General features: G+C 40.8%; 1 protein-coding gene across 1 annotated transcript in view; it reads right to left on the reverse strand.

Annotated features, from left to right (window-relative positions):
• Window positions 1-26,095, reverse strand: part of LOC138762481 (titin-like) — a 383,050-nt gene that overhangs the window by 132,802 nt on the left and 224,153 nt on the right. The window contains 6 exon segments of the mRNA XM_069936233.1: window positions 3,402-3,488; window positions 4,834-4,902; window positions 14,345-14,413; window positions 16,072-16,140; window positions 22,662-22,730; window positions 26,010-26,078. Coding sequence (XP_069792334.1) covers window positions 3,402-3,488; window positions 4,834-4,902; window positions 14,345-14,413; window positions 16,072-16,140; window positions 22,662-22,730; window positions 26,010-26,078 — 432 coding nt within the window.

Below are 26,095 nucleotides of genomic sequence, written 5' to 3' on the forward strand. Positions count from 1 at the left end.
AAATATTGCACATATATTTACAGTGCATCAACATATTTGTTAAAACACAATACAATGACAAAACAGACAGGGTACAACACAAAATACACAACTACAAACAAAATAGACAAAGTCAAACAAATAACCCAGCATAGCACTAACAAATAAATAAGTAGGCTATTAATCCAAAATTGCGGTTCCTGGGGTGCCATTATGAAGTGAAGGAAACAGGAATTTTCTTTTGAGGCTCAGAGGAGCATGTCTATTGATGCAGATTTTAAATTTTCACTATTTTCCTGCACTCCTGTATCCCACCCACTGAAAACAACAGGTTAAAATCCAAATGATTCAATTCAGCATTCCAAGTGCTACGCTGTTGCCCTTACTTCAACTGCTTCTCATTTCAATTTCTGGAAGAAATATACGGTAAATATTTTCCCGGAGTGACAGATTATGCTATATTTTATATTGTATATAGGTATGTTTTAAAGGAGATTAATTGTGGCTGGCAAGCTTGTGGGAAAACTCCATTTTGAAGACGGGTTGTGAATTCTTAGTTCAGCCTGGTCAAAGCTCTTGTGGTCCCCACAAGAGGAGATGGCTGGCTGTATAATGCTTCACTTGAAATAAGGGAAACAAAAAGGAATTCTGTGATGACGTGGAAGAAAGAGGTTATCGTCTGGAAAACCCTGATTTCTTCGGCAAGACACTGAAGTGGCTGATCGGAAGGAATCAGTTGTGGGGGTGCAATGAGCAACAAATCTCTCTCTGAAAACCGACAAGAACCGTCCTGATCAGTAACCATTTACTTTTCAAGCACCAAAGCCTGGTGAAATTCATAAGTGTTCAATTCTGTGCACAGTATAAGAATTGCCTGCAACCAGTGAACTTGGAGGAGTGAGAAGTGAGATTAGACTGTGAATCGAAGAACTTTACATGCACATTACATACACAGGCACTTTGAATGAGAAGGGAGTTAAGTTAATAGTAATAAGTTAGAGTTTGATCCTTTTTTCATGTTTAAAGGTAATTAAAAACTACTTTTGTTGAGGTAACTTTTTGTCTTGGTGAATTTCTATTGCTGCTGGGTTTTAGTGTCCTCTGGGGTCCATAACACCAGGTTTAAAGTTAGTCTAATTCATACCACATTATGTTGAGTGAAACGATTTATATAAGAAAACTTTGTAGATTTAGTCTTATCATCTTCGATCATTTAAAGAACAGATAAAAAATAATTTTTGCTGTTTGTGCTAAAGGGAGAATGCTGCATCTGAGATTTGGTTCATTTAGGTCAACGGAAATTCATTTTGGAGGTTAAATAAAATGCACACATGGATGAACTTTTACCCCGACTTCTCAATTTATACTTTCCGTAATTAGAAAGTAAGTAACTCCAAATGACAGATGCATAATGCAAAAAAGTTTAGCAGAGCAGATGTAAATTGGTGTTTTTCCTGCATCCTTTAGTCTTGTGGTAATAAATGATCGGTTTTAACTTTCAGGCAGCAGTACGACACATTCTCTCCTGACCTTATTGCAAACATTTACTTTGTTTTCCCAATCTCTCCCTTTTCTCCGCTACTTGAACCATATTCCGTTTCTTTCTTTTCCTCATTTAGGTGATGGATCAGCCTGAAACTTTGCCTCGCATTCTCCAGAGATGCTCTCTTAGGCGATTATTTCCAGGATTTGCCAAACTAATGCTCTACCAGTATGTTGTTAGCATATGTTTTTTGCAATGTGAATGGAAATTTCAGTCATGAGATGTGGTATTTATTGTTAATTTTAACAAGTAACCTGAAAAGAAAACCCTTCTCGATAGATTGGCTCTGACTTGTTGAATGTTTTCAGCCATTTCTGTTTTAATTTGACCTGTGATACCTTATTTTGGCATATTTACTCCTAACCATATTTTTAAATGATGAACAGATTACAGGTTTAAATATTAATTGCACTTGTGATTAATATATTTTTCTTAGTCTACCAACTCCAAATATATTTATTGTGTTCTCTGGGGGGAGAATTAATATGATCAAAATATTTTATGAAAAAAATCAAAATGGATATATATTTGAAGATTAGGGCAAAACATATTAAACCTTTTGAGACAACAAAGTAATAGCACAACATGACAGACATGCAAACAGAAGAAGAATTCTGGCAAACCAGCTGAATGCTGGCAGAGTTCAGAGGAAAGGAAGAATGCTTATATTTGCACATGGAATGTATTGGTTCTGTACTTTTTCCAATCCTTTTCTGGAATGAGAAGAACGATTCATGAAAAATTGATAGGTGCAGGTTCAGTCTTTCTTGAAGACTTCAAACATTATTTTTCAGGGACATTTTGAGTCTTCATTGAGGGAAACAATATGATTCAAATAAAGCACGGGGAACAGAATAAGCAAATAGAAAAAAAAAGTGTGCCCTGAAAAACTGACAAAAATTTGAAGGAATATTATAACATTCTGAGATGTTTTTAAAATCTTGAAAAAAAAATACAAAAATGCTTTTAATTTAATAACATTCAGAAAATCCAACAAAAGGTGAAAGTTGAATAGTTAGAAATTTCCTTCACCTCTGGAACATTGTTCCAAACTAAAAATAGGCGGACTGAATGAATGAAAGATTGATATTCCTCACAGATCCAACATCAAGCAAGTTTGAAATGATTTTAACTCTGTTCTAGTAATCATTGCAGCGAATTGAATATGAAATTTACAAAATAATTATTGTAATTTTAATTCTGAAACTAAAGTCACTGGTGAGTGAACTTATATCAGTGCTGGAAGTTAATTATAAGTCCAAGAAATAGAAAATACTCCTCTTTGAAATTAATCTATTCATTTAAAAATAGCAATGGAGAAGAGAGATCAAAGATAAAACAATTGGTTCATATCGTGCTAAAGGTGCTCTTGTTCCTGTAAGAGCTGTCTAAGTTCCTTGTCCACCTGCATTCATCTGCTCTGGATGTGGAGGGCTGATCTCGCTTACTCTCTGCATCTGAGAGTTGGTCAATGAGGTCTAAATGATGAATAGGTCTCAAGTAGCATTGCCCTCTCGCTTCAAAAGAGTTGATGGAAGTCAGTTATGATGGATCATTGTTTTCTCTCAAAGTTGTGAAACAATTTTAGATTGCATTCCACAACATTTAAAAAGTATAAAATTTGATGCAAACCAATAAAAAGTAAAATCAATTAAAAAAATTAATAATTTCAACTCGTCAATGAAAGCAAAAATATGAGACAAGCCATTGCTTTGAGAAATGTTTGCATGAAAGATTGTGCCTAAAAGTTAACTTTGGAAGGAACACAAAATGGTGTAAAATCAGGCACATTTATAATTAGTGCTCAAGATCTCCACACCAGTTTTTGTGTGCCTATCGTAGTTTAGTTTTGCCCCACATTCTTGGTGTGCTGTCTTACCTTCTTTTGGTGGAGGTTTCTCAACTTTCCTTGGAATGGATACTGGCTTAGCTTCTTCAGCGACTGGTTTCTTAGGAATCTCAGCAACTTCAAAAACCACATTTTATTTTAAAATTAAAATGCCCAAAATACATACAATAGTAATGCACACATAACATACCACTCAAATGGAATTTTATATCAATTCATATAAGAAACAAAGTTGCTTATTAAAAAATGAACACCTCACAACTTTTTCAACTCAAATTACAGTCCACATCTCTCCCATTCAGAATGCAAACTTTTGGAAAGTAGACTGATGAATGACAGCCACAATCTGATCATGTTTTGGCAAAGGAGCATGCGAGTTATCTTGTCCAATTCTAGTTGATGAAAAGACATGCAGCGATTAGTTTTAATATTTAATAATACATTTCTAAATCAGGGCCTGGTTCATTGGATGATTTGAAAAGAGTGAAATAAAGCATTTATTTCGAGAAGTAATATCTCTTGTCAAATGAAACTGTAATCATTCTGTTTTACAAAATTGTTTCAGGTACTTCTTGTAATTGATGACATTAAAATTTACATATTTTCCCCCACAACTCTAGAAATGGGAATAAAAGACCAGCATACGTTCTTCCTGAAATTTGTTATCAATTTCATATCACAGAAATAGTTCACAGCCAGATATTCAGCAGTTTTGGAAATAACTTTTTACATCACAATGAACATTTTGACAGAATTATTATCTGATAATATCATTGTGTATTAAGTATATTTATGCTTTGCATTTAAATTAAATTCTTGTCAGATTTCAGAGAGAGAAATTTAAATTAAATCATTTTATTGGATAAAGAAAGAAAATATTTTGCTGGGCTAATACAACTTATGAAGTCATGATTGGAAGTCATAATTGTTTGTAAATTAACAAATTGGGGTTAAATATCAAAAATAGTTGTTTGCTGTTCATGGTACCTAAAGTTAAAGTCATTATTAAAATAAATAGAATAGAATCTTGCATTTGAAGTTACAAACTCATAACACAAGCATCAAACAGTTTAAAAAAAACACGAGTCTGCTCCACAAACTATTTTGGTTGAATTAGAAGTCCTCGAAACAATACTATTTATGTTTTATACTGATATTGGACACTTCCTGTCTACTATTATAAATAAATTAAAACACCATTGGCAACAACAACCAATCTCACTCATTTTCATGCTTTCAATTGTCAATAAACCTCATCAGCCATTGGAATAATCCTAACATTTTTTTTTTGCCACATCCATGGCTATCTAAAGATTTGTTGGACTGTCGATTGCACAACTGAGTAAACAACAAAATAATTCACACGTGTATGAAACATAAAAGGAATTACATTAAAAATTAAACATTAGCAAGGTACTGACCACATAAGTATTTCAAGCATTTAAAACAAATGAATGCATACCCTGTGCTGGAGTAATCTCTTTCTTTGCCTTCAGTGGTTCAGGAGCTGGCTTCTTCGGAACTTCTGGAACTTCAAGAAATACATATTTTTAAGATTAAATTTTGTTAAAAGGAAAAATGTTACTATTATAAGTTAAAATAGCAGAAACATAGGTGACAGGGCTATTCAGCTCCTCTTCTCCAACAAACACAGCCTGGTTGAGAAACATGGTGCATGATAAAATTGTAAGCAACAGGTTAAAACAGGTCTAGAAACAGAAAAAAGGGTGGGAATACCTAGCAGGCCAGGCAATATCTGTAAATAGATTATCTTTCAGGATCATCCTTGACTTCCTCTCCAACAGTCTACAATCAGAAAAGATGGATAACAGCATCTCTTCCAGATCACATTCAAGACTGATGCTCCTCAAGGATGTGTACACAGTCCCCTACTATACTCCCTCTATACTGATGACTGTAGTGCCAAATACGACTTCTACTCTATCTTCAAACTCACCAATAACACCACAGGAGTCAGTTGAGTATCAAATGGCAAGAGAGAATGCAGGAAAGAACTGAAAGCTGCATGACACGGTGGTCAGTTAACAACCTCTCTTTCAGTAAGACAAAGGAGATGATCATTTGACTTCAGGAGAGGGGGAAGAGACAGTGTCTACATCAATGACACTGAAGTGGAAAGCTCTTACAATTTAAATAGCTCCAGTGATCTAATGTGGGACAAACACATTAAAACGACAGACAAGAAAGTGCACTAAAACCTCTACTTTCTCAGAAAACCAAGTTTGGTACATTAATCTTACTGATGCGTCATCAAAAACATACTTTCTGGATGTATCATAGTGGTATGGGGCCTGTCCCAGAGCAGAAGAAGCTCCATAAAGTTGTGACAGATTATAGTTTTTTTTGGGGGATAAATTGGGGCAGGCTTTTTAGTGTAGGTCACATACAAACTCTTAAAAAAGATCTTATTTAAAATTCTGGAGCTCTGCTCATGCTAGACAGTCCGACTCCAAAAGCCTTTGCAAAAGGTTTGGAGAGTGCCAAAGAGACTTCATTAATGGATTGTTCTTCACAAAAAGGCAATAGATGAAAGAACTGGTCGGAGCCGCAGGCTGTCTGGAGTGGAATGTGTTGTTCTAAGAGAGTCATGTGGTTTTGCAAGCAGAGAGAGAAAAACAGGCTTTCTCTCTGAGAGGGAGAGAGAGAGAGAGAGAGGGAGAGAGAGAGAGGGAGGGAGAGAGAGAGAGAGAGGGAGAGAGAGAGAGAGAGAGAGAGAGAGAGAGAGAGAGAGAGAGAGAGAGAGAGAGAGAATTCAGTTCTGTAGCGTTACAGTCAGCAGCAGCAGCTGGGACTAGAACAGGACAAGCTGGAAAACTTGTGGAAAAACCCCGTTTGGAAGATGGGTTGTGAGTGCATAGCTCAGCCTGGTCAAAGCCCCTGTGGTTCATACAAGAGGCAAGGACTGGCTGCCTAATGTTTCACTTGGAATAAGGGAAATAAAAAGGAACTCTGTGGTGACCTGAAAGAAAGAGGCTATCTTTTGCAAAACCCTGAGGGGGAAGGTTTCTTCGGCAAGACACTGAAGTGGCTGGTTACAAGGAATCAGTTGTGGGTGTCCAGCGAACAACAAATCTCTCTCTGAAATCTGACAAGAACCTTCCTGAGTGGTAACCATTTACCTTTCAAACACCAAAGCCTGGTGAACTTTATAAATGTTAAATTCTGCGCACAGTATAAGAATTGCCTGCAACCAGTGAACTTGGAGGAATGAGAAGTGAGATTGGACTGTGAATCAAAGAACTTTTCTGAACTTACACACACATTACATCCACGTGTGCTTAGAATTAAAAGGGGGTTCAGTTAGGTTAGTTAAGTTAAAGTGTGATTCTGTTTTCATGTTTAAAGATAATTAAAAGCAAATTTTGTTTAAGTGAATATCTATTGCTGCTGGGTTTTGGGGTACTCTGGGCTCGTAACAGAGTAATGAATGGTGTTCAGAAAATCACGCCGAGTCCCCTTCCCTCCCCTACATGAACCCTACATATATCTCCCGTTGCCTAGGAATGTCAGCCAATATACTAAAAGATCCATGGTCTTCTTGTGAGAGATGGGAAAATTGATCTAAAATTATGAACATGGAAGAAACTAAAGTTCATCAGTAAAATGGCTGTAACCAGTTCAAACAGGATAAGCTTGGGGCTTAGGATGCAGGAAAGCAGAGTCAGCACGATTAACATAAGAATCTTCTAGTCTTTGTGACAAGACCATAGGACTAAGATAAGGAATGGTAAGGTACAATAGAATGTAGGAAGTTGAGGTAGTCTGGATCAGATAAGGGTCTCCTAGCCCTGGACAGAAGTACCAAGTCATACATTTCTAATTAGCTAACCATACACAGATTTATACATATGAAATTAGCCAACCCTAGATAGAATGAGTCAACTCTGCATATCAAGAGACTGTAGCCCTGAGAATCAGGAAGGTGTGAATAAGGACAATAACATGAAGGGACACCGACAGGATACCCCCCCCCCCCGGTCCTCCAAGTATTCTGAAATTGCACGTAGGCAGGCAGGATTGCCTAATGCCAAACCTCTCCAGCAGGAGGCAGAAGAATGTAAGGGGGAGGGTATTCCTACACTGAAATCAACTGTATAAAAGTTGGGTGAGCCCCAGTGTCTGTGTGTATTCCCAGGGTAAGGGGAAGCACCCAACTTTGCACTGTTGTAGTAATAAATGTTCTTTGTTCTCAATTTTTGTCTCGAGCAATTTCTTTAAAGGTACTTTAATTTCTAACAAATGGGGGCTCGTCCGGGATCACACTCCCTCCACTGACAGAGTACCCCGACGACGAGAGTAGGTGCACCCCGGCTGATTCAGCTGGACTCACGGGCGACGGGTGGCTGGTCAGTGGAAGAAGCGAGTGATATCCGAGAAGAGGCATTGAGAACAAACGGCGGAAGGACGCGCGCTAGAGCAGTACTGCCAGAACTCGGTAAGAGTATTTTACTTGTTCCTAAGCATGGGAATAGCGGGCAGTAAAGATGAGAGTCCTGACACAGGACGTGACCACCAGATAGCTACGTACAGCCCGCTTGGGTTGATGTTATCTGAGTGGGGCACAGGAAAGACCCGCGGTAAAGACAAACTGACGATGGTCAGGTATTGTTGTAATGAATGGGTTAAATACCCGGTTAAAGGGAGCTCCGTGTACTGGCCAAAATTCGGATCCGAGGATGAATGGATGTGTAAAGCTTTGAACCTATGGCTCTATCAAAACCAGAAAGACAATGTTGAGAGCAGGGAATATGCAGCCTGCTGGCTCAAGGGATCCATTGAACAGCTGGTTTTGAATGAGAAAGAATCCAGGGATAAGAGAGAGGAGGAACCTCTTGTCCCTGAATCACAGGGTTGGGATGTGTTACATTCCCTCCCTCCACCCTATGTTCCTCCTATGCCAGCTCCTATCTTTCCTTCCCCTCCTATGACCTACCCTTCTGCACCTTCCCCACCTCCCCCACCACTAGAGAAGAGAGAAGAGAGCAGGAGTGGTATGATAACTTGCTCACAAAGCACTCGATTACCACCTCTGTTGGCAGGAGAGAGAGGTAACTTTAATTCAGAACAGCATGAGACTCTTCAGGAAGAAAGGGCAGAACCCTTTGATTCATTTCCCAGGGAGCAGGAACCCAGACCTAATAAGCCAGAAACCAATTGGATGAGACCACTGCGGGAAGTTCCCATGGGAGAGGGTCTCGGTTTCGTAAATGTGCCCCTGACCAGTACTGAAGTGTGTAACTTTAAGAAAGAACTGACCTCCCTGATAGAAGTTCCCCAGGGATGTGCTGAACAGTTAGACCAATTTTTGGGACCATATATATATACAATATGGGGGTCTCGACATAGAATCCCCAGCAGGGGAACAATTGGTACTAACAGGTTTTGTTACCAACTCAGCCCCAGACATTAAGAGAAAATTACAAAAGACAGAAAATTGGCATGAGCAGGGAATAACCCAGCTTCTACAGATCACACAAAAAGCATTTGTCCAGACATCTGAGGATAAGCAGAAAGCAAAGGCTAACATTTTGATGCAAGCAGTTAAAGGAATAGTAGATGAGTAACATGAAAAAAAAGGCAGGGACTGTGTGCCAGCTCCTGAATGTTGGGAGAAGTGCAGGGAGTGGGAGAGTAGAGACCAGAGATAATTTCATAAATCACGACTTCCCACTTCAGTCACTGACCAATATTGATTAAAATTCATGCTAAAAATTAAATGTCATAAATGATCGTTTTTCAATACTGTAGAATTAGCGAATTTAACTACCAGTTAATTCCAATTTATGAAATAAATTGTATTTAAATGTGATTTTGCACAGGGAGTACCTGAGAGTTGAGTGATGTTATAACATTTGCAGGGAGAAATGTTTGCGCAAATAGGGTGAGTTCTATACATCTTAACTTTAAGTGTATGTGAGATAAAGAAAGGATCTGATGTGTAAAGTGGCTGGATCAGCCAGTTGAAGGGGGAGTGTGCATGTCCCTTTAAGTGCACTGTGGCATTTCTTCTACACATTCAGCAGTCAAGGTCCGTGAGTTTAAAGATCACCCACCTCTGGAGAATAAAGATACCTCTGGGGATTCCTATGGGGATTCCTATAAGTTTAATCATTCATTTCTCTGGTGCATTTTCCTCTGGAGTGAAATTAATGCCTCAGCACAATTTCTCTGTATTGCCGCTGTTATTTAATTCATGATAACTTTCCCCATTCATCAGGTTTATATTTAAATCCGGTAGTGCAGAAGTTACATTGTAAATAATCACGGAGGTAAACCCTGCGCAACTGGATTCAGCTTAATGGAGAAATAAACCTGCGAACTGGTCTATGGTGCTGTGTGAGTACTGCAATAGGTGGAATATGATTTAAATTGGTGGCATAGTTCAGAACAATTGGGTGCATAAGAATAATAATATCATTAAGAACTCACAGATCTTGTACCGGATGCTATTCAGTACATCTTGACTTAAGGACTGGAGAAATTGGCATGTTAGAATGAGATTGGCATGGTACCAATATTTCTTGATTCAATAATGACTCCACAAGCTCCAGGATTCATGCAGCAGAACTTTTAAGTGGAATATAATAGAAACTCGCCTGTACTTAAATTATTGTGTGTGCAATCTTCATAAGAACATCTTTTAACTTTTTTTGGTGCCTGTTTTACAGACTGTTTTAAATAAGGCCAGCTCCTGTGAGCTGTGGCACAAGGCATTTTACTTAAGGCAGAACTAAAGGTTGAATATGTTTCAAGTTCTCTTGCAGGGGCTCTTGTGCTGCAATGTCTGTTATGTACTCACTCTAACAAATTGGAGGGTTGTGCCCCATACAGACAAGCAGCTCCAACTGCATTTTAATAAGGTCTAACATATTCAAAACCCATGCAAATATGGTTTGTGTTTCATTTTACAATTTTTACACTAACACAAAGGAAAGTCAGATTGTTATTCATTTTATTAAAATCTAGTGATTGGTTATATGTAAAAGCATGGCAAGAGGATCAACTAAAACCTGCCTGGGATGGTCCCTTCTGTGTACTTTTAATTACAGACACCGCAGTAAGAACAAGAGAGAAAGGCTGGACCCACATTCAAAGAATTAATGACAAAGTGCCGTAAGGTTACAATTTTATTCGTTTTTTTAATGGTTTATTCAGTTTTGTGTATTTTATTGCTGTTTTCAATGAGCTTTACATTTATCGTGGTTTATTCAGTTTTTGTGTATTTTATTGCTGTTTTCAATGAGCTTTACATTTATTGTGGTTTATTCAGTTATTGTTGTATTTTATTGCTGTTTTCAATGAGCTTTACATTTTTTGTGGTTTATTCAGTTATTGTTGTATTTTATTGCTGTTTTCAATGAGCTTTACATTTATTGTTGTTTATTCAGTTATTGTTATATTTTATTGCTGCTTTCAATGGGTTTTACTTTCATTGTTGTTTTACTCATTTTTTGGAATATTGTTCGTTAATGTTTTAAGTCCCCCTGGAATAGGGGCAGCAGAGGTTACAATTGTGCTCCTTTAGAATGTAGACAGGGCATAGATTTAATGTATAGTCATAGTGGGATATGGGTTAACAAGGGATTCCAATACGGACCAGGGGAACTGAACAGCTTTAGTGGAGTACATCTAATTTGTATCTTAGCCTACACAGGTATTAAAGACAGGAGTTTTGAAGCGATAGCACAAAGGACATGGTGGGACAAAGACAGACAGAATGGTAGTCAGGATTGTACATGTAGCAGAGAGAGAGAGAGACGATACATATGCTAATGTTAGCAGACAAGCTGCAACACACAGTTAAATCACAAGAAACAATCCCCCCCCCAGCTTGGTCTCTTTTCATCACCCCGTGAAGGGGAGCACCAGTTTCCAACAACGTGAGCTGCTCGACACTTTAATATCAGGCTCCAGACAGCCTTCGGAGATCGGTGGCCCTAGGGTTCGGGGCTGAAGAGGACATCAGATACTAGCCACAATTCAACGGAACCGCCTGACTACTGCTACTCGTTCGCTGCTGAAGGCAGCGTCTCTCACAGACTTCGTCAGGACAATGCTTACAAAAGTCGGGTGGTTAACAGACACTGCTTCAATGTTTCAACGTGAATCTGCCCATGCCCATGTTCAGACGTGGCAACTTCGGACTGATGTGGGATGGACTAGACTCTTTACTGAGAACTGGAGCCTGATACTCACAACCCTAATAAGCAGCTGGACTCGCTACTCTGACCTTCATGGTGCTCCCCTACCTAAAGACTTTACACAGGTGTTACAATTCGGTTATTGACCAGCTGGGTAAAACTACACCTTACACTTGAAAGATCAGTATTACTGATCTAAAAGAAAAGTGAGGAAGGGGGGGGGGGGGATCAGTCACACTGACACTAGTAACCAAAGATCAGTAACACTGATCATGGTGAAAGATCAGTATTACTGATCTAAAAGAAAAGTGAGGATTGTGAGAGATGGGAAAATTGACCTAAAATTATGAACATGGAAGAAACTAAAGTTCATCAGTAAAATGGCTGTAACCAGTTCAAACAGGATAAGCTTGGGGCTTAGGATGCAGGAAAGCAGAGTCAGCACGATTAACATAAGAATCTTCTAGTCTTTGTGACAAGACCATAGGACTAAGATAAGGAATGGTAAGGTACAATAGAATGTAGGAAGTTGAGGTAGTCTGGATCAGATAAGGGTCTCCTAGCCCTGGACAGAAGTACCAAGTCATACATTTCTAATTAGCTAACCATACACAGATTTATACATATGAAATTAGCCAACCCTAGATAGAATGAGTCAACTCTGCATATCAAGAGACTGTAGCCCTGAGAATCAGGAAGGTGTGAATAAGGACAATAACATGAAGGGACACCGACAGGATACCCCCCCCCCCCCCGGTCCTCCAAGTATTCTGAAATTGCACGTAGGCAGGCAGGATTGCCTAATGCCAAACCTCTCCAGCAGGAGGCAGAAGAATGTAAGGGGGAGGGTATTCCTACACTGAAATCAACTGTATAAAAGTTGAGTGAGCCCCAGTGTCTGTGTGTATTCCCAGGGTAAGGGGAAGCACCCAACTTTGCACTGTTGTAGTAATAAATGTTCTTTGTTCTCAATTTTTGTCTCGAGCAATTTCTTTAAAGGTACTTTAATTTCTAACATTCTCCATCAGTCTGAAAGCTGTTCTGAACTAATAACCCTTTTAATTTTGTTTGGGATTCAAGGGACCCTGTTAGCACTAACAAATGAACAGCAATGGAAAATTCACCAGACAAAGTCCCAATCTGAAAAGTCAATTTTTAAAACTTCAGCATCATTTTGGTCTTGCTTGAAGGTCTTAAATTTTCAGTTCAGAAATAATTATAAAGTGCTTTTAAACGTCATATCCTCAGGCCTCTTTAAACACACAATTCTTTCGATGAGTTGTCCTTGAGGGATATTCTTCCAGCATAAGTGTCCATCTTTTGAGTCACCAATTTTTCTCCTATGAAAAGGGTGAAAAACTTCCTGTCTTTCTAGGTCATATCTTCTTTTGAATGAAGACTTTTGGAATCTGTTTTCCCAAACAGATTAAACTGTCTTTTTTATCTTGAAGAAACAGGCTTCTCTTTTGAAATCTACTTATTATGTATTCTCCTTTTGTTAGATTGAACACATAGGTAGTTTTTCCCCTTTTTCAGGAAATATTACTGCTCTTATATTCTGCAGCTTAACAGAATGGTGAGTTTCCTTAAACTGCCTTCTTCGTCATCCATTTCAATAACAAATATCTCGCATCACATTGTATGTGACATCATTTCCATCTTTGAAGTTCATAAGTTCTTTGACACAGATGTGCTAAAAGCATTCAAGCCCACTTATTTCACAGAATTAAAGGAATTAACTTTGTTGAATGGTTCTCTTCTCGTTCCAGCCTGTCTGTCCACATGGGCACAAAACAGCTGTGCGCTTACACGGGTGCTTCTGAGAGAACACCTATTGTTTTCAGTATCTCAAAAACTAAATCCTTTCATCTTCTGGTTCTAACTTCAATTAGCAACTATTTTCGTCTCAAATTGGCTTCTGTTCTCTATCTCAAAGAACCATACGTGTTTAAAATGCTAATATGTTGCCTTTGTAACCACCCAAACGAACGTATTAAACCATATCTAGATAAAATATAGTTTTAACATTAAACTAAGGATTAATCATAGTACATTCACCACCGCCGCTAAAGGACGACTGAGTGAACCGCACCACAGTGCGATCATACTGTCCTTACTTGGGGTACTATTTGATCTTTATTTTTATTATATAGTCTATAAATGATACTCTTTACACAACTATATGAATGTCAGAGATAACCTGTTAGACTGCACACGGAAGGGCCCTTCCCATTCTACTAGGTATAATGTGACAAATAAACGTAATCTTAAAATTAATGAACCTTCATTAAATTTTACCAGGTCTGATACAAGTTCATCAACCTGAAACATCAACGTTTTATCTCAATGAATACTTCCAGCATTTTCTTGTTGAATTTCAGATTTCTTTCTTTTTAAAATATATTAATTGAGTTCAATTAAAAAAGGACAATTTGTTCTTCTCCAATAATACTCAAATAAGACATATGAAAAATGTGTGTACTCTCCTCGATCAAACCCCTTTTACAAAATATCTCAGAACTTCTTTACATGTCTGTATACTTTATCTTGAATAAATAAAATATACAAAAAAGAACAAAAAGAAAGTAAAAACATTTCAGATTGCAAGTAAACTGCAGTTTTATGCTTTGATTAGTCTTAACTACTATTCTGTTCAATGGCTACAGGTTTTGAAAAAGGTCCCAACAACAAATAAAAATATTAAGATGTAAACATATCAAAACAGACAAGGACATTGAATTAATAATTAACAAAGAAGAAGGGACTTCACAGAAATAATGCCTGCATTTAAATCAACAAAATGATTTCTACCTTTTTCTGGAGTAACTTCTTTCTTTGGTTTCAATGCCTCAGGAGTTGGCTTCTTAGGAACTTCTGGCACTTCAAGAAATATTAACATTTTCAGATTCTTAAACTCATATATGATCATATGATACAGGAGCAGAAGAAAGCCATTCGGCCCATCAACTCTGCTCTGGCATTCCATCATGAGCTGATCCATTCTCCCACTCAGCCTTCTCCCCATAACCTTTGATAACCTTACGACTCAGATACCATCCAATCTCTGCCTTAAATACAAAGTTTAAAGTTCAGATGTATTGTCAGAGTACATGCATGACATCAGAATTAACCTTTTTCCTGCGGGCAAGGCAGAATTTATACTTATCAGTGGTGGAAAAAAAAAACTGTACTTAAGTGGTAGCAATTTCCAGACATTCACCACTCTCTGGCTTAAGGCATTCCTTCATGTCTGTTTTAAATGTGCACCCTTCAATCCTGCCATGGTTCCTTCTTGTCCAAGACAAGTTGAAATAACACAAATATATGTGGCCATTCCAAATAAGTTTTTTAACCCTGTAAATATACGGGGGCTGAAATTGGATAACTATAGAGAACAGCTATGCAGAAAATGTTACATTTTGACTTTGGTAGCCAAATTTTAGAAGACTGATGCTTGGACATAACCGAATCCACGGTGCACTGTTCATGATCTTTGCGGCCACAAGGATTTCATTCAAGGATACCTAACTTCTGAGGCCTGGGGATGCTGAGATTTGTCATGTGAATAACTATTATCACCCAGTTGACATCACTTTCCTTGTTTAGGTTATGTAGAGGGATGGGAACAAAGAGGTAAATGCAAAGTGACTTCTGTTAGGATAGCAGCAGTTCACCTCTCATGGGGATACAGCAGGTCAACATTAATGAATGAATGAATTAAGTTTAGTTCATTAAGATTGGCAAAGTTAACAAGAAATGTGCCTGAAATGTACTTAAAACCACGCACAAGCAGTTAAGCAGTTAACATCTCCTTCGAAGTACAGAGTTTTAAATCTTTGCACACCCTGCTGTTCATCCTGCCGGCATGTATGAGTCAAGAAGCAAAAAGAGGAAACATGAAGAAACCCTGTGACCTCCCAACTAGGAAATTGCAAGGTATTCCTTTTATCCCTCACAGTATTCTGGAAAAGGCTAAGTTCATAACACTTAGAGCAAAGGGTACTTTGACAACAAAGTTGCTTTATTTTGTGGTTGCACTCTGGCCCAAAACCTTATTTGGTATCTGATGGTAGTTCAATTTTATAAAGGAAAATGAGAAAAAAAATGGCCTCTGTTCATTTTGAGTTACAAGTCTTGCCACAGCACTTTGTGGTTTAAACAACGAATATTATCCTTACAAATAATTTTGCTTCAAATATGAATGTATAAACTACTATTTATCATTTTTGCTTATATTAATTTCATTGTTGTTAATGAAATTAATAATGTCATGACTGGTACCTTGTCGTTGCCACCAATGGTCAATCAAAGTGATTGTGGTAAATCCACCATTATGAGTAAATCTGACAATCAGGCCATAGAATCAGATAGACAGATGTTCCCTTACTTGATCTCCAGCTCATGTAAAGATTGTTTTGCTCTTTATGGTGCGACGTAATTTATAACAAAAATCATAAATACATCAAAATAGACAAAGAAGTAAAATGAATAATTACATCCATAACAGATTTTTAAGCATTTAATTCACAGATTTCTACCTTTTTCTGGAGTAACCTCTTTCTTGGGCTTCAGTGGCTCAGGGGCTGGTTTTTTTGGAACTTCTGGCACTTCAAGAAATGATAACATTTTCAAATAATATTCAACTCATACTAGAAATTAACATAACACAAACATCTCACCGAAACATGCAATAGCAAGTAATTTATTCACATATTAGCACACCTTTACTTCAGCTCAACAGTGAGGAAATGGAATTAACCATACTTCTCATATAACAAGTTAACATAACACAAATATATGTGACAAAGAAATGTGATTCCAAATAATTTCTCCTGTCCTGTAAATGGACCAGGAGTGAAATTGTCTACCACTGTGTGGTGAAACCACTGTAATGTCACATGTATGTACTGCTTGAGCTGGCCCGCCCCTTGCAACTGTGACTCCTCCCCCTGGAAATCCCCATAAAGGCAATTACACTGAAACTCCACCTTCAGTACCTGCCTTGGAACTGGGCCAGTAACATGTTAGATGTGCTGATGTCTTATGGCGATTAAAGCCAATTAATCACAACTCTCTATCTAATGTGGTTGATTGATAGCACTACAATTTAGTCACCTTAATTATGGGCCATGGACAAGGCAATACGGGCAGATAAATTGGACACCATCCCTAAAGATCCAGAGGCCTCCATGAAATTCAATCAATGGCTGCACTGCCTCAGTGCTTTCATCAGATGCAACAACATGCAGAGTGAAGAAGAGAAACGAAATCTACTCTTCGCTCAGGTCGGCCACTGTGTTTTTCAGACAAGGGACTGCAATACTGACTTGTCTGCAATGGAGCTCCTGCAGAGACAGTATCAGACCCAGATGAATGTTATCTATTCCAGGAACCTTCCAAGTTGTAGTCAAGCACCTATTGAGTCGGTGGATGAGTATATGCAGGCCCTGTGGAAGCTGGGGCGAGCCTGTGGCTGCTGCTGTCCACTTAGAAGAACTGATACACGATACATGTGTGGCTGGACTCAAGTCTGATCACATCAGACAGATTCTTGGAAAAGGGCGATCGAAGCTGGCAAGTAGCAGTTGACCTGGCTAAAGCGCTTGAGGCAGTGCACTTGAATGCGGAGGTCATCTCCTCGGGAAAGCGGCCGCCATGTGGGGAGTGCGGGCGCTGCCATCTTGGGACATGGGGTCCCAGGTCACCACCGCTGCTATTGAGTACCCAAAGTGTTACTTCTGCGGCCATGTGAAACATGACTGAAAGAGCTGCCCGGCCCAAAATGCTACATGCTCCGCCTGTGGGAAGAAGGGACACTAGAGGAAGGTATGTAGGAGCCAGGCCTCCTCCAGCAGTACAGCATGCTGCCAGCAGTTGCCACCGTCTTGGACTGTGCCACTTCCGGCTTCACCTCCGGCGTCACTTCTGGTCACGGGGAATGGCTCAGTGGGATGGGATCACTTCCGGCGGTGAGGAGCAGCACTGCTTGTGCAGCCTGGGGGCAGCCATCTTGAAGGGTGCCCCCAAACTAGTACCATGACAGCGATTCAGACAGCGACCAGACATTGGCCTCAGTTACCCTGGATCAGGACAGCCCACACCAACTGGCCAGGGCCATGTTGGACACTGAGGTAAACGGTCACATCACAAACAGTCTATTCAATACAGGGAGCATGGAGAACTTCATTCACCTGGGCACAGTGCAACGTTACTCCCTTGCAGTATCCCCAGCAAAGGATAAAATCTCCATGGTCACCAAATCCCACGAGGCTGAGATCCATGGTAGCTGGACCATGATATTGACTGTGCGGAGCATGGAATACAAGAACTTTAAGCTCCTTATCATGCCGCGTACCAGTCATACTGGGACTGGTCTTCCAGTGCCACCTCAAGACTGTCCAAATGCAGTTTGTTGGGCCATGCCCCCCTCACAGTCCACAGCTACCAATTTTTAAACTACCCCATCTCCACTCCGAACACGACCTGTGGTCTGTTCGCCTTCCGGCTCCGACTTCCTGTTCAAGAACCTCAACCCTGACTGCAAGTTGGTAATCACCAAGAGCTGGTGATATAGCCTCAGGGACTGAGCCTTCAAATCAGAAGTCAAACAGCTTCTGGTAGAAGGGATCATAGAACCCAGCACCAGCCCCTGGATGGCACAGGTGGTGGTTGTTAAGAGAGGAGAGAAACTCTGCATGGTCATCGATTACAGTCAGACCATAAACTGTTTTACCCAACTGGATGCCTACCCACTCCCCCGCATCGCCGACATGGTGAACGAGATCGCCCAGTACCTGGTCTTCTCAACCAATGACCTCACGTCAGCCTACCACCAACTTCTGATCCACCTGGAAGACAGCCCGTACACTGTCTACCACTTCCTCTGGTCCCCTTTGAGGTCACCAATGGGGTCTCTGTCTTCCAGAGGGAGATGGACTGGATAGGGATGACTACAGGCTAAAGGCCACATTTCCTTAGCTAGACAATGTGACCATCTGCGGCCATGACCACCAGGATCATGACACTAACCTACAGAAATTTCTCCAGACGTCTAAAAGCCTCAACCTCACATACAACCAGAAGAAGTGCAACTTCAGCACTTCATGGCTGGCCATCCTTGGTTGTGTGGTGGAGAAAGGCGTCACTGAGCCCAACCCTGTCCACATTTTCCCCCTTTTGGAGCTCCTATTGCCCCATACCCTCAAGGCCCTGAAAAGGTGCTTGGGGCTCTTTTCGTATCACACCCAGTGGGTCCCCAATTACGCAGACAAAGCCCACACCCTGGTGAAATCAACCACCTTTCCCCTGTTGCCAGAAGCCCAAGTGGTATTCACATGCATCAAGGGCAACAACACCAAGGAGGAAATGCACGCTATGGATGAATCCATCCCCTTCCAGATGGAGAGTAATGCATCTGACTTTGCCATGGCTGCCACGCTCAACCAGGCACGCAGGTCCATGGCATTTTTTTCCCAAACCCTCCAGGCCCCTGATCTCCGGCACTCAGCCATCGAGAAGGAGGCCCAGGCCATAGTGGAAGCTGTGCACCATTGGAGGTACCACATGGTCAGCAAACTGTTCACCCTGCTGACTAAAAAAAGTGCAGTTGCCTTTATGTTCAATAACAAACAGCAGGAAAAAAATTAAGAATGACAAGACCTGAGGTGGAGAATCCACCTACAACTACGAGATCCTGTACCAGCCCGGGAAGCTCAATGAGCCTTCCAATCCCCTGTCCTGGGGACATTTGCCAACATCCAGTGGACTGCCTCCAAGTTCTCCACATTAACCTCTGCCACTCTGGGGTCACCAGGCTCTACCACTTCATTATAGTCTGCAACCTCCCTTACTCGGTTGAAGATATCAGGGAACTGACCCGGAGCTGCCCAGTCTGCACCGAATGTAAACCACAATTCTATCGGCCAGACAATACTCACCTGATTAAAGCCACCCGCCCTTTCAAACGCTTGAGAATGGATTTTAAGGGCCCCCTCCCTTCTTCCAACAGGAACATATACTTCCTAAATATCATCGATGAATACTTCCACTTCCCTTTCACCTTCCCCTTCCCAGACATGACCATGGCCACAGTCATAAAGTCACTGCGCAACATATTCACTCTATTCAGATACCCCTGCTATATCTATAGTGATGGGGTATCCTCGATTATGAGTGAGAAGTTACGCCAGTACCTGCTGTCCAAGGGCACAGTCACAAGCAGGACCACGGTTATAACCCCTGGAGGAATGGCCAGAAAGAAAGGAGAATGCCTCAGGTCGAAAGGCCTGCTCATCTCCCAGTGGCAAGAAGTTCTCCTTGAGGCACTGCATGCTACCAGATCTGTACTGCTACTAATGTATGACATGAAAGGCTCTTTTCCTTCCCTAGGAAGTCGGGGTTGTGAACCACACTGCCATCCTGGCTGATGACTCCTGGGCCATTCCTGTTCTGGAGGCATACCAGAAGCCACAAGACTGGCCCTCTAGTCAAGAAGGTCCACCTCCTCCATGCAAACCCCCAATATACTGATGTGGAGTACAGGATGGGTGGCAGGACAGAGTTTCCATCTGAGACCTGGCCCATCCAGGGGGCCCCTCGACCAACCAATCAACATCCCTTCATGGTAACCCCGGCCAGCTGGCCACACTAATTGCGCCCGGCATCCTGCCCCAGCCCCTGACTGAGCAACTGATAGTCCTATTAACCCCCCTCAGGCACCCTGTCCCAGCCGCTGACTGAGCAACCAATAGCCCTATTAACCCCACTCAGCCACCAGAGGCACAGCCTGTCATGCAGAACGCTGCCCAGGAACCAGCAGCCGAACCACAACAAACCTTACAACGGTCGCAATGACAGATGATACCTCAGGACATGTTGAACCTGTAATGGGCATTGGCTCACTTCACCCCGCTGGACTTTGTTTCAAAAGAAGGGGTGAATGTGGTGCTACCACATATTAGCACTGTCTGTATGTATGGTCTGTATGAGCTGGCCTGCCCCCTGCACCTGTGACTCCTCCCCTTGGAAATCCCCATAAAGACTGTTACGCCCAAACTCCTTCCTCAGTACCTGCCTTAGAACTGGGCCAGCAACATGTGAGATGTGTTGATGTCTTAAGGTGATTCAAACCTATTAATCACAACTTTCTGTCTAATGTGGTTGATTGATAGCGCTACACACTGAGAACAGACATACAGAAGACATTGCATTATTATCTGTCCTCATTCATTATTTTGCAGGCAACAGATTGACAATAGACAATAGGAGCTGGAGTAGGCCCTTCGGCCCATCGAGCCAGCACCGTCATTTTACAGATCATGGCTGATCACTACTATTAGTACCCCTTTCCAGCCTTATCCCTATAACCCTTAACTCCTTTGCCCACTAGAGAATTATCTAACTCTCTTTTGAACATAATCAGCAAATCTGCCTCTACCACCCTCTGTGGCAGAGCATTCCACAGATTCACACTTCTCTGGGTAAAAAAATGTTTTCTCATCTCCGTCCTAAAGGGCCTACCCTGTATTCTTAAACTATGCCCTCTAGTCCTCGTCCCCCCCATCATTGGGAACAAGTAATCCGACTTCACCCTGTCTATCCCCCTGATGATTTTGTATACCTCAAACATGTCCCCCTCATCCTTCTAAACTCCATCGGATACAAGTCCAGTTTTTCTAGCCTTTCAGCATATGTCCACCCCGCCATCCCTGGAATTAACCTCATAAATCTGCGCTGCACACCCTCTATAGCTAGTATGTCCTTCCTCAAAATTGGAGACCAGAACTGGACGCAATACTCCAGGTGGGGTCTCACTGAACTGTTTTGAAACCAGAAAAAGATGCTGGTCAAACTAAGCATATGCTAAATGCTAATCTCCATTTATTCTCATACTTAGCATCGTTGTAAAACTTACATAACTCACTGAATAAGCAAAGACAAGGGAAATAAAGAACAATGAAGGATACTGTCAAACATTAGTTCTGTTTGAGGTGTTGAAGGCATTAGTGCCAAATTTCAGAAGAAGACTGATTCATGAACATTATCAAGTGCCTTTGTGGCAGCAAGGTTCTCATTCAAGAATACTTACTTATGGGATTGTGCAGTGGAGAGGGAGGTGGGGTGGGGGGGTTCAGGGTGTCCCAAGGAATGTCATCAGTGAAGACTTCTCATTACATAGCAGCCATCCATTTCCTTGTTTAGTTCATGTATCAGACTGCTACTAAACTAAAGGAATTTTGATGACTGTCAGGATGGCAGGCATTCTAACCTTTGAGAATGCAGCACCTTAACAGTGAGGGACAGAAATAATTTACTTCATCAAAATGGGCAAAAAAACCACAAGAAATGTGTCTAAAGCTATGTTCAAACAGTCAATAGCCCTTCAAATGCTGAGTCTTTAATCTGTGGACATCCTCTGTTTATCCTCTTTGCATGGCTGGTGCAAGAGGGCAAAGAGGAAGCTAAACTTTTCTGGAGAGGTAAGCCCTACCAGCGAAATAAGTGAGATTTACATTCTATCTCCCACAGTACTGTGGAAAGAGCAATGTTCAGAATAGTTTAGAGCGAAGAAAATCTTTACAAGAAAAGCAAGACTGCTCCTCCTTTATTCTGTGGGTCGTGCAAAGCCTGCTCTGGTACCTGGTGCTGAAGATCTGATTTTGAAAATGAAATTGAGAAGAAATGGCCTCTCTTCCTTTCGATTTGGAAAGTCTTACTGTAGCAGTATGTGGCTTAAAGAAGAAATATTCGCTCGACAAACCATTTTGTTTGAATTTGCAATCTCTCAAAGAGTACCAGTTTTCATTTTTGCTATTTGTAAATCAATATTCCAATGAAATTAATTAAGTCATAACTGGTACCTGCTCACTCAAAAACGAGCAATCGGAGCAATTTTGGTAAAGTTGCCACGGTCAGATTTTTTATAATCAGCCAGGGGAATAATCCCAATTTGGATCCTTGCTGAAGCTACCACTTATCTCAAGATTTGTTGCACCCTTGATATCGCAATAGGGTTCACAATAACACATAACTATATCAAAGTAGGCAAGAAAGTAGAAATAATAATGAAAAAAATAGCAAATTATTTCACAGTCGATTTTTGCAATTAAACCAAAATAAGGATTCCTACCTTTTTCTGGAGTAACCTCTTTCTTGGGTTTCATTGGTTCAGGAGTCGGCTTCTTAGGAACTCCAGGCACTTAAAAAAAAGCATTCCAATTAAGAAAATTAATATAAAAAAAATTGAACAAATCCTTGTGACTAAGAATTTCATTGCCAGATTCTGTTATCTATCCTGTGAACGTACTGGAGGTGAAGTTGACTAACCACTGAGAACAAGATCCTGCTTTATTAATCGGGCTTCATTTATTACTTTGCAGGCATCAGATTAAATTGATAGAAAACTAGAATATAATGTTGGTCCTACTTCCCATCCTAAATGCTGATATCCATCTACTCTCACAGTCAACATTATTGTAATACACAGCTCACCGAACAAGCAACAGAATAAAGAACAAAAAAGTGGCTGCACATTTGGAGGGTACTGTAGTTCATAGTGGCTAGTTCTGCGTGAGAGGTTTCCATTGAAGATCTTGGCAGCTAAAATTCAGAAGAACTGATTCATGGACATAACAAAGTGCCTGCTGCACTGTTGTGGCGGCAAGGTTTTTGTTCACGAATACTTAATTGTGATCTGTGGTCCAAAGGAATGAAATGATTGAAGAGCCCTTATCATCCAGTAGACATCCTTTTCCTTGCTTAGGTTATGTAGAGGAATGACAAAAAAAAAAGAGGAACACTGCAAAACAAAAAGGATTTTGACCATTGTCAGGATATGAGGCGTGCACCTCTTATGGGGACAAAGAAGCCAATACTGAAGGAGTAAAATAATTTCAGTTCATAAAAATGGGCGGTTCACAAGATATGTGCCTAAAGCTATGTGCAAGCAGTCAACAATCATTTCAAAACACTCTTTCTTTCATCTGTGGCTATCCGTCTGTTTAAACTGCCTGCATATCCTGCAAAAAAAAAGACACTAGAGAAGCCCAGTGACCTCTCTACCAAGGAACTGAGAGATATTTCTTATATCTTCCACAGTATCTTCCAGACAATAAGACTGTGTTCATAACAGTTTAGAGTTAAGGACATCTTCATAACAATAATCAAATCTAAGCCATTTTAGTCATTTTGCCATTGACAGCAGATTTTATAATCAACCAATGGAAAAATACGGACATTTATTTCCTTAATAAACATTCAGTCCATGTAATATTTGTTACACCTTTGATAGTGTGGTATAGTACTACTCTTTGCAGACGATGCCGCTTTAGTTGCCCATTCAGGGCCAGCTCTTCAGCGCTTGACGTCCTGTTTTGTGGAAACTGCCAAAATGTTTGGCCTGGAAGTCAGCCTGAAGAAAACTGAGGTCCTCCATCAGCCAGCTCCCCACTGTGACTACCAGCCCCCCCCCACATCTCCATCGGGCATACAAAACTCAAAACAGTCAACCAGTTTACCTATCTCGGCTGCACCATTTCATCGGATGCAAGGATCGACAACGAGATAGACAACAGACTCGCCAAGGCAAATAGTGCCTTTGGAAGACTACACAAAAGAGTCTGGAAAAACAAGCACCTGAAGAAACACACAAAGATCAGTGTGTACAGAGCCGTTGTCATACCCACACTCCTGTTCGGCTCTGAATAATGGATCCTCTACCAGCATCACCTATGGCTCCTAGAACGCTTCCATCAGTGCTGTCTCCGCTCCATCCTCAACATTCATTGGAGTGACTTCATCACTAACATCGAAGTACTCGAGCTGGCAGAGTCCGCAAGCATCGAATCCATGCTGCTGAAGACCCAACTGCGCTGGGTGGGTCACGTCTCCAGAATGGAGGACCATCGCCTTCCCAAGATTGTGTTATATGGCGAGCTCTCCACTGGCCACCGAGACAGAGGTGCACCGAAGAAGAGGTACAAGGACTGCCTAAAGAAAGCTCTTGGTGCCTGCCACATTGACCATCGGCAGTGGGCTGATATCGCCTCAAACCGTTCATCTTGGCGCCTCACAGTTCGGCGGGCAGCAACCTCCTTTGAAGAAGACCGCAGAGCCCACCTCTCTGTCAAAAGACAAAGGAGGAAAAACCCAACACCCAACCCCAACCAACCAATTTTCCCTTGCAACCGCTGTAACCGTGTCTTCCTGTCCCGCATCGGACTTGTCAGCCACAAACGAGCCTTCAGCTGACGTGGACATTACCCATCCATAAATCTTTGTCCGCGAAGCCAAGCCAAAGAAAAAAAAAATAGTTTATAACAAACACAGTAACACTATTGTGACAGAGTATATAGATATGTTTTTGGGAAATAAATTGGGAAAGGTTTGTTAGAGTAGGTCACATACAAACACTTTAAAACAGATCTTATTGAAAATACTGGAGCTCTTCCCCATGCTAGACATGTCGGGGCAACAGTCTTTGCAGGAGCTTTGGAGAGTGTCCAAGATACTTCACTAATGGATTGTTGTTTACAAAAAGGCAACAGATGAAAAATCTTGTTGGAGCCGCAGATTGTCTGGAGTTTCTCTAAGAGGGTCAAGCAGAGAGAGTCAAACAAGCTTTCTCTCAGAGAGAGAGAGAGAGAGAGAGAGAGAGAGAGAGAGAGAGAGAGAGAGAGAGAGACACACACACACACACACACACACACAAAGATGACTTCTACAGTGTTACAGCCAGCAATAGCAGCTGTCTCATGTTTCACTTGGAATAAGTGAAACAAGAAGGAATTCTGTGGTGACCTGAAAGAAAGAGGTTATCATCTGGAGAACCCTGACAGGGCAGGTTTCTTTGGCAAGACACTGAAGTGGCTGATGGAAATAAATGTATAACAAATCTCTCTCTGAAAACCGACAAGAACCGTCCTAAGTGGTAATCATTTACCTTTCAAGCAACAAAGCCTGGAGAACTTTATAAATGTTAAATTCTGTGCACAGTATAAGAATTTCCTGCAACCAGTGAACTTGGAGGAATGAGAAGTGAGATTGGACTGTGAACCAAAGAACTTTTCTGAACTTACACACACATTACATACACGTGCGCTTAGAATTAGAAGGGGGTTAAGTTAGGTTAAGTAAATCAATAGTGATAAGTTAAAGTGTGATCCTGTTTTCATGTTTAAAGATAATTAAAAGTAACTTTTGTTTCAGTAATAATTTGTCTTGGTGAATATCTATTGCTGCTGGGTTTTGGGGTCCTCTGGGCTTGTAACAGTATATATAAATATATACATATGAGAGAGAGAGTGAGGGAGGGAGAGAGAGAGAGAGAGAGAGAGGCAGAGAGAGAGAGTGAGAGAGAGAGAGGGAGGGAGGGCGAGAGAGAGAGAAAGGCATAGAATAGAATTTAAAATTAAAATGTCGTCAGGTATTTACTCCACAGAAATATTTTTATCACTTAAATAAACAAAAGGATTTCTACCTTTTTCTGGAGTAACCTCTTTCTTGGGCTTCAATGGTTCAGGAGTTGGCTTCTTAGGAACCTCAGGGACTTCAAGAAATATTAAG

Source organism: Narcine bancroftii, chromosome 4 (genome assembly GCF_036971445.1).
Source record: "Narcine bancroftii isolate sNarBan1 chromosome 4, sNarBan1.hap1, whole genome shotgun sequence".
NCBI classification, from domain to species: domain Eukaryota; kingdom Metazoa; phylum Chordata; class Chondrichthyes; order Torpediniformes; family Narcinidae; genus Narcine; species Narcine bancroftii.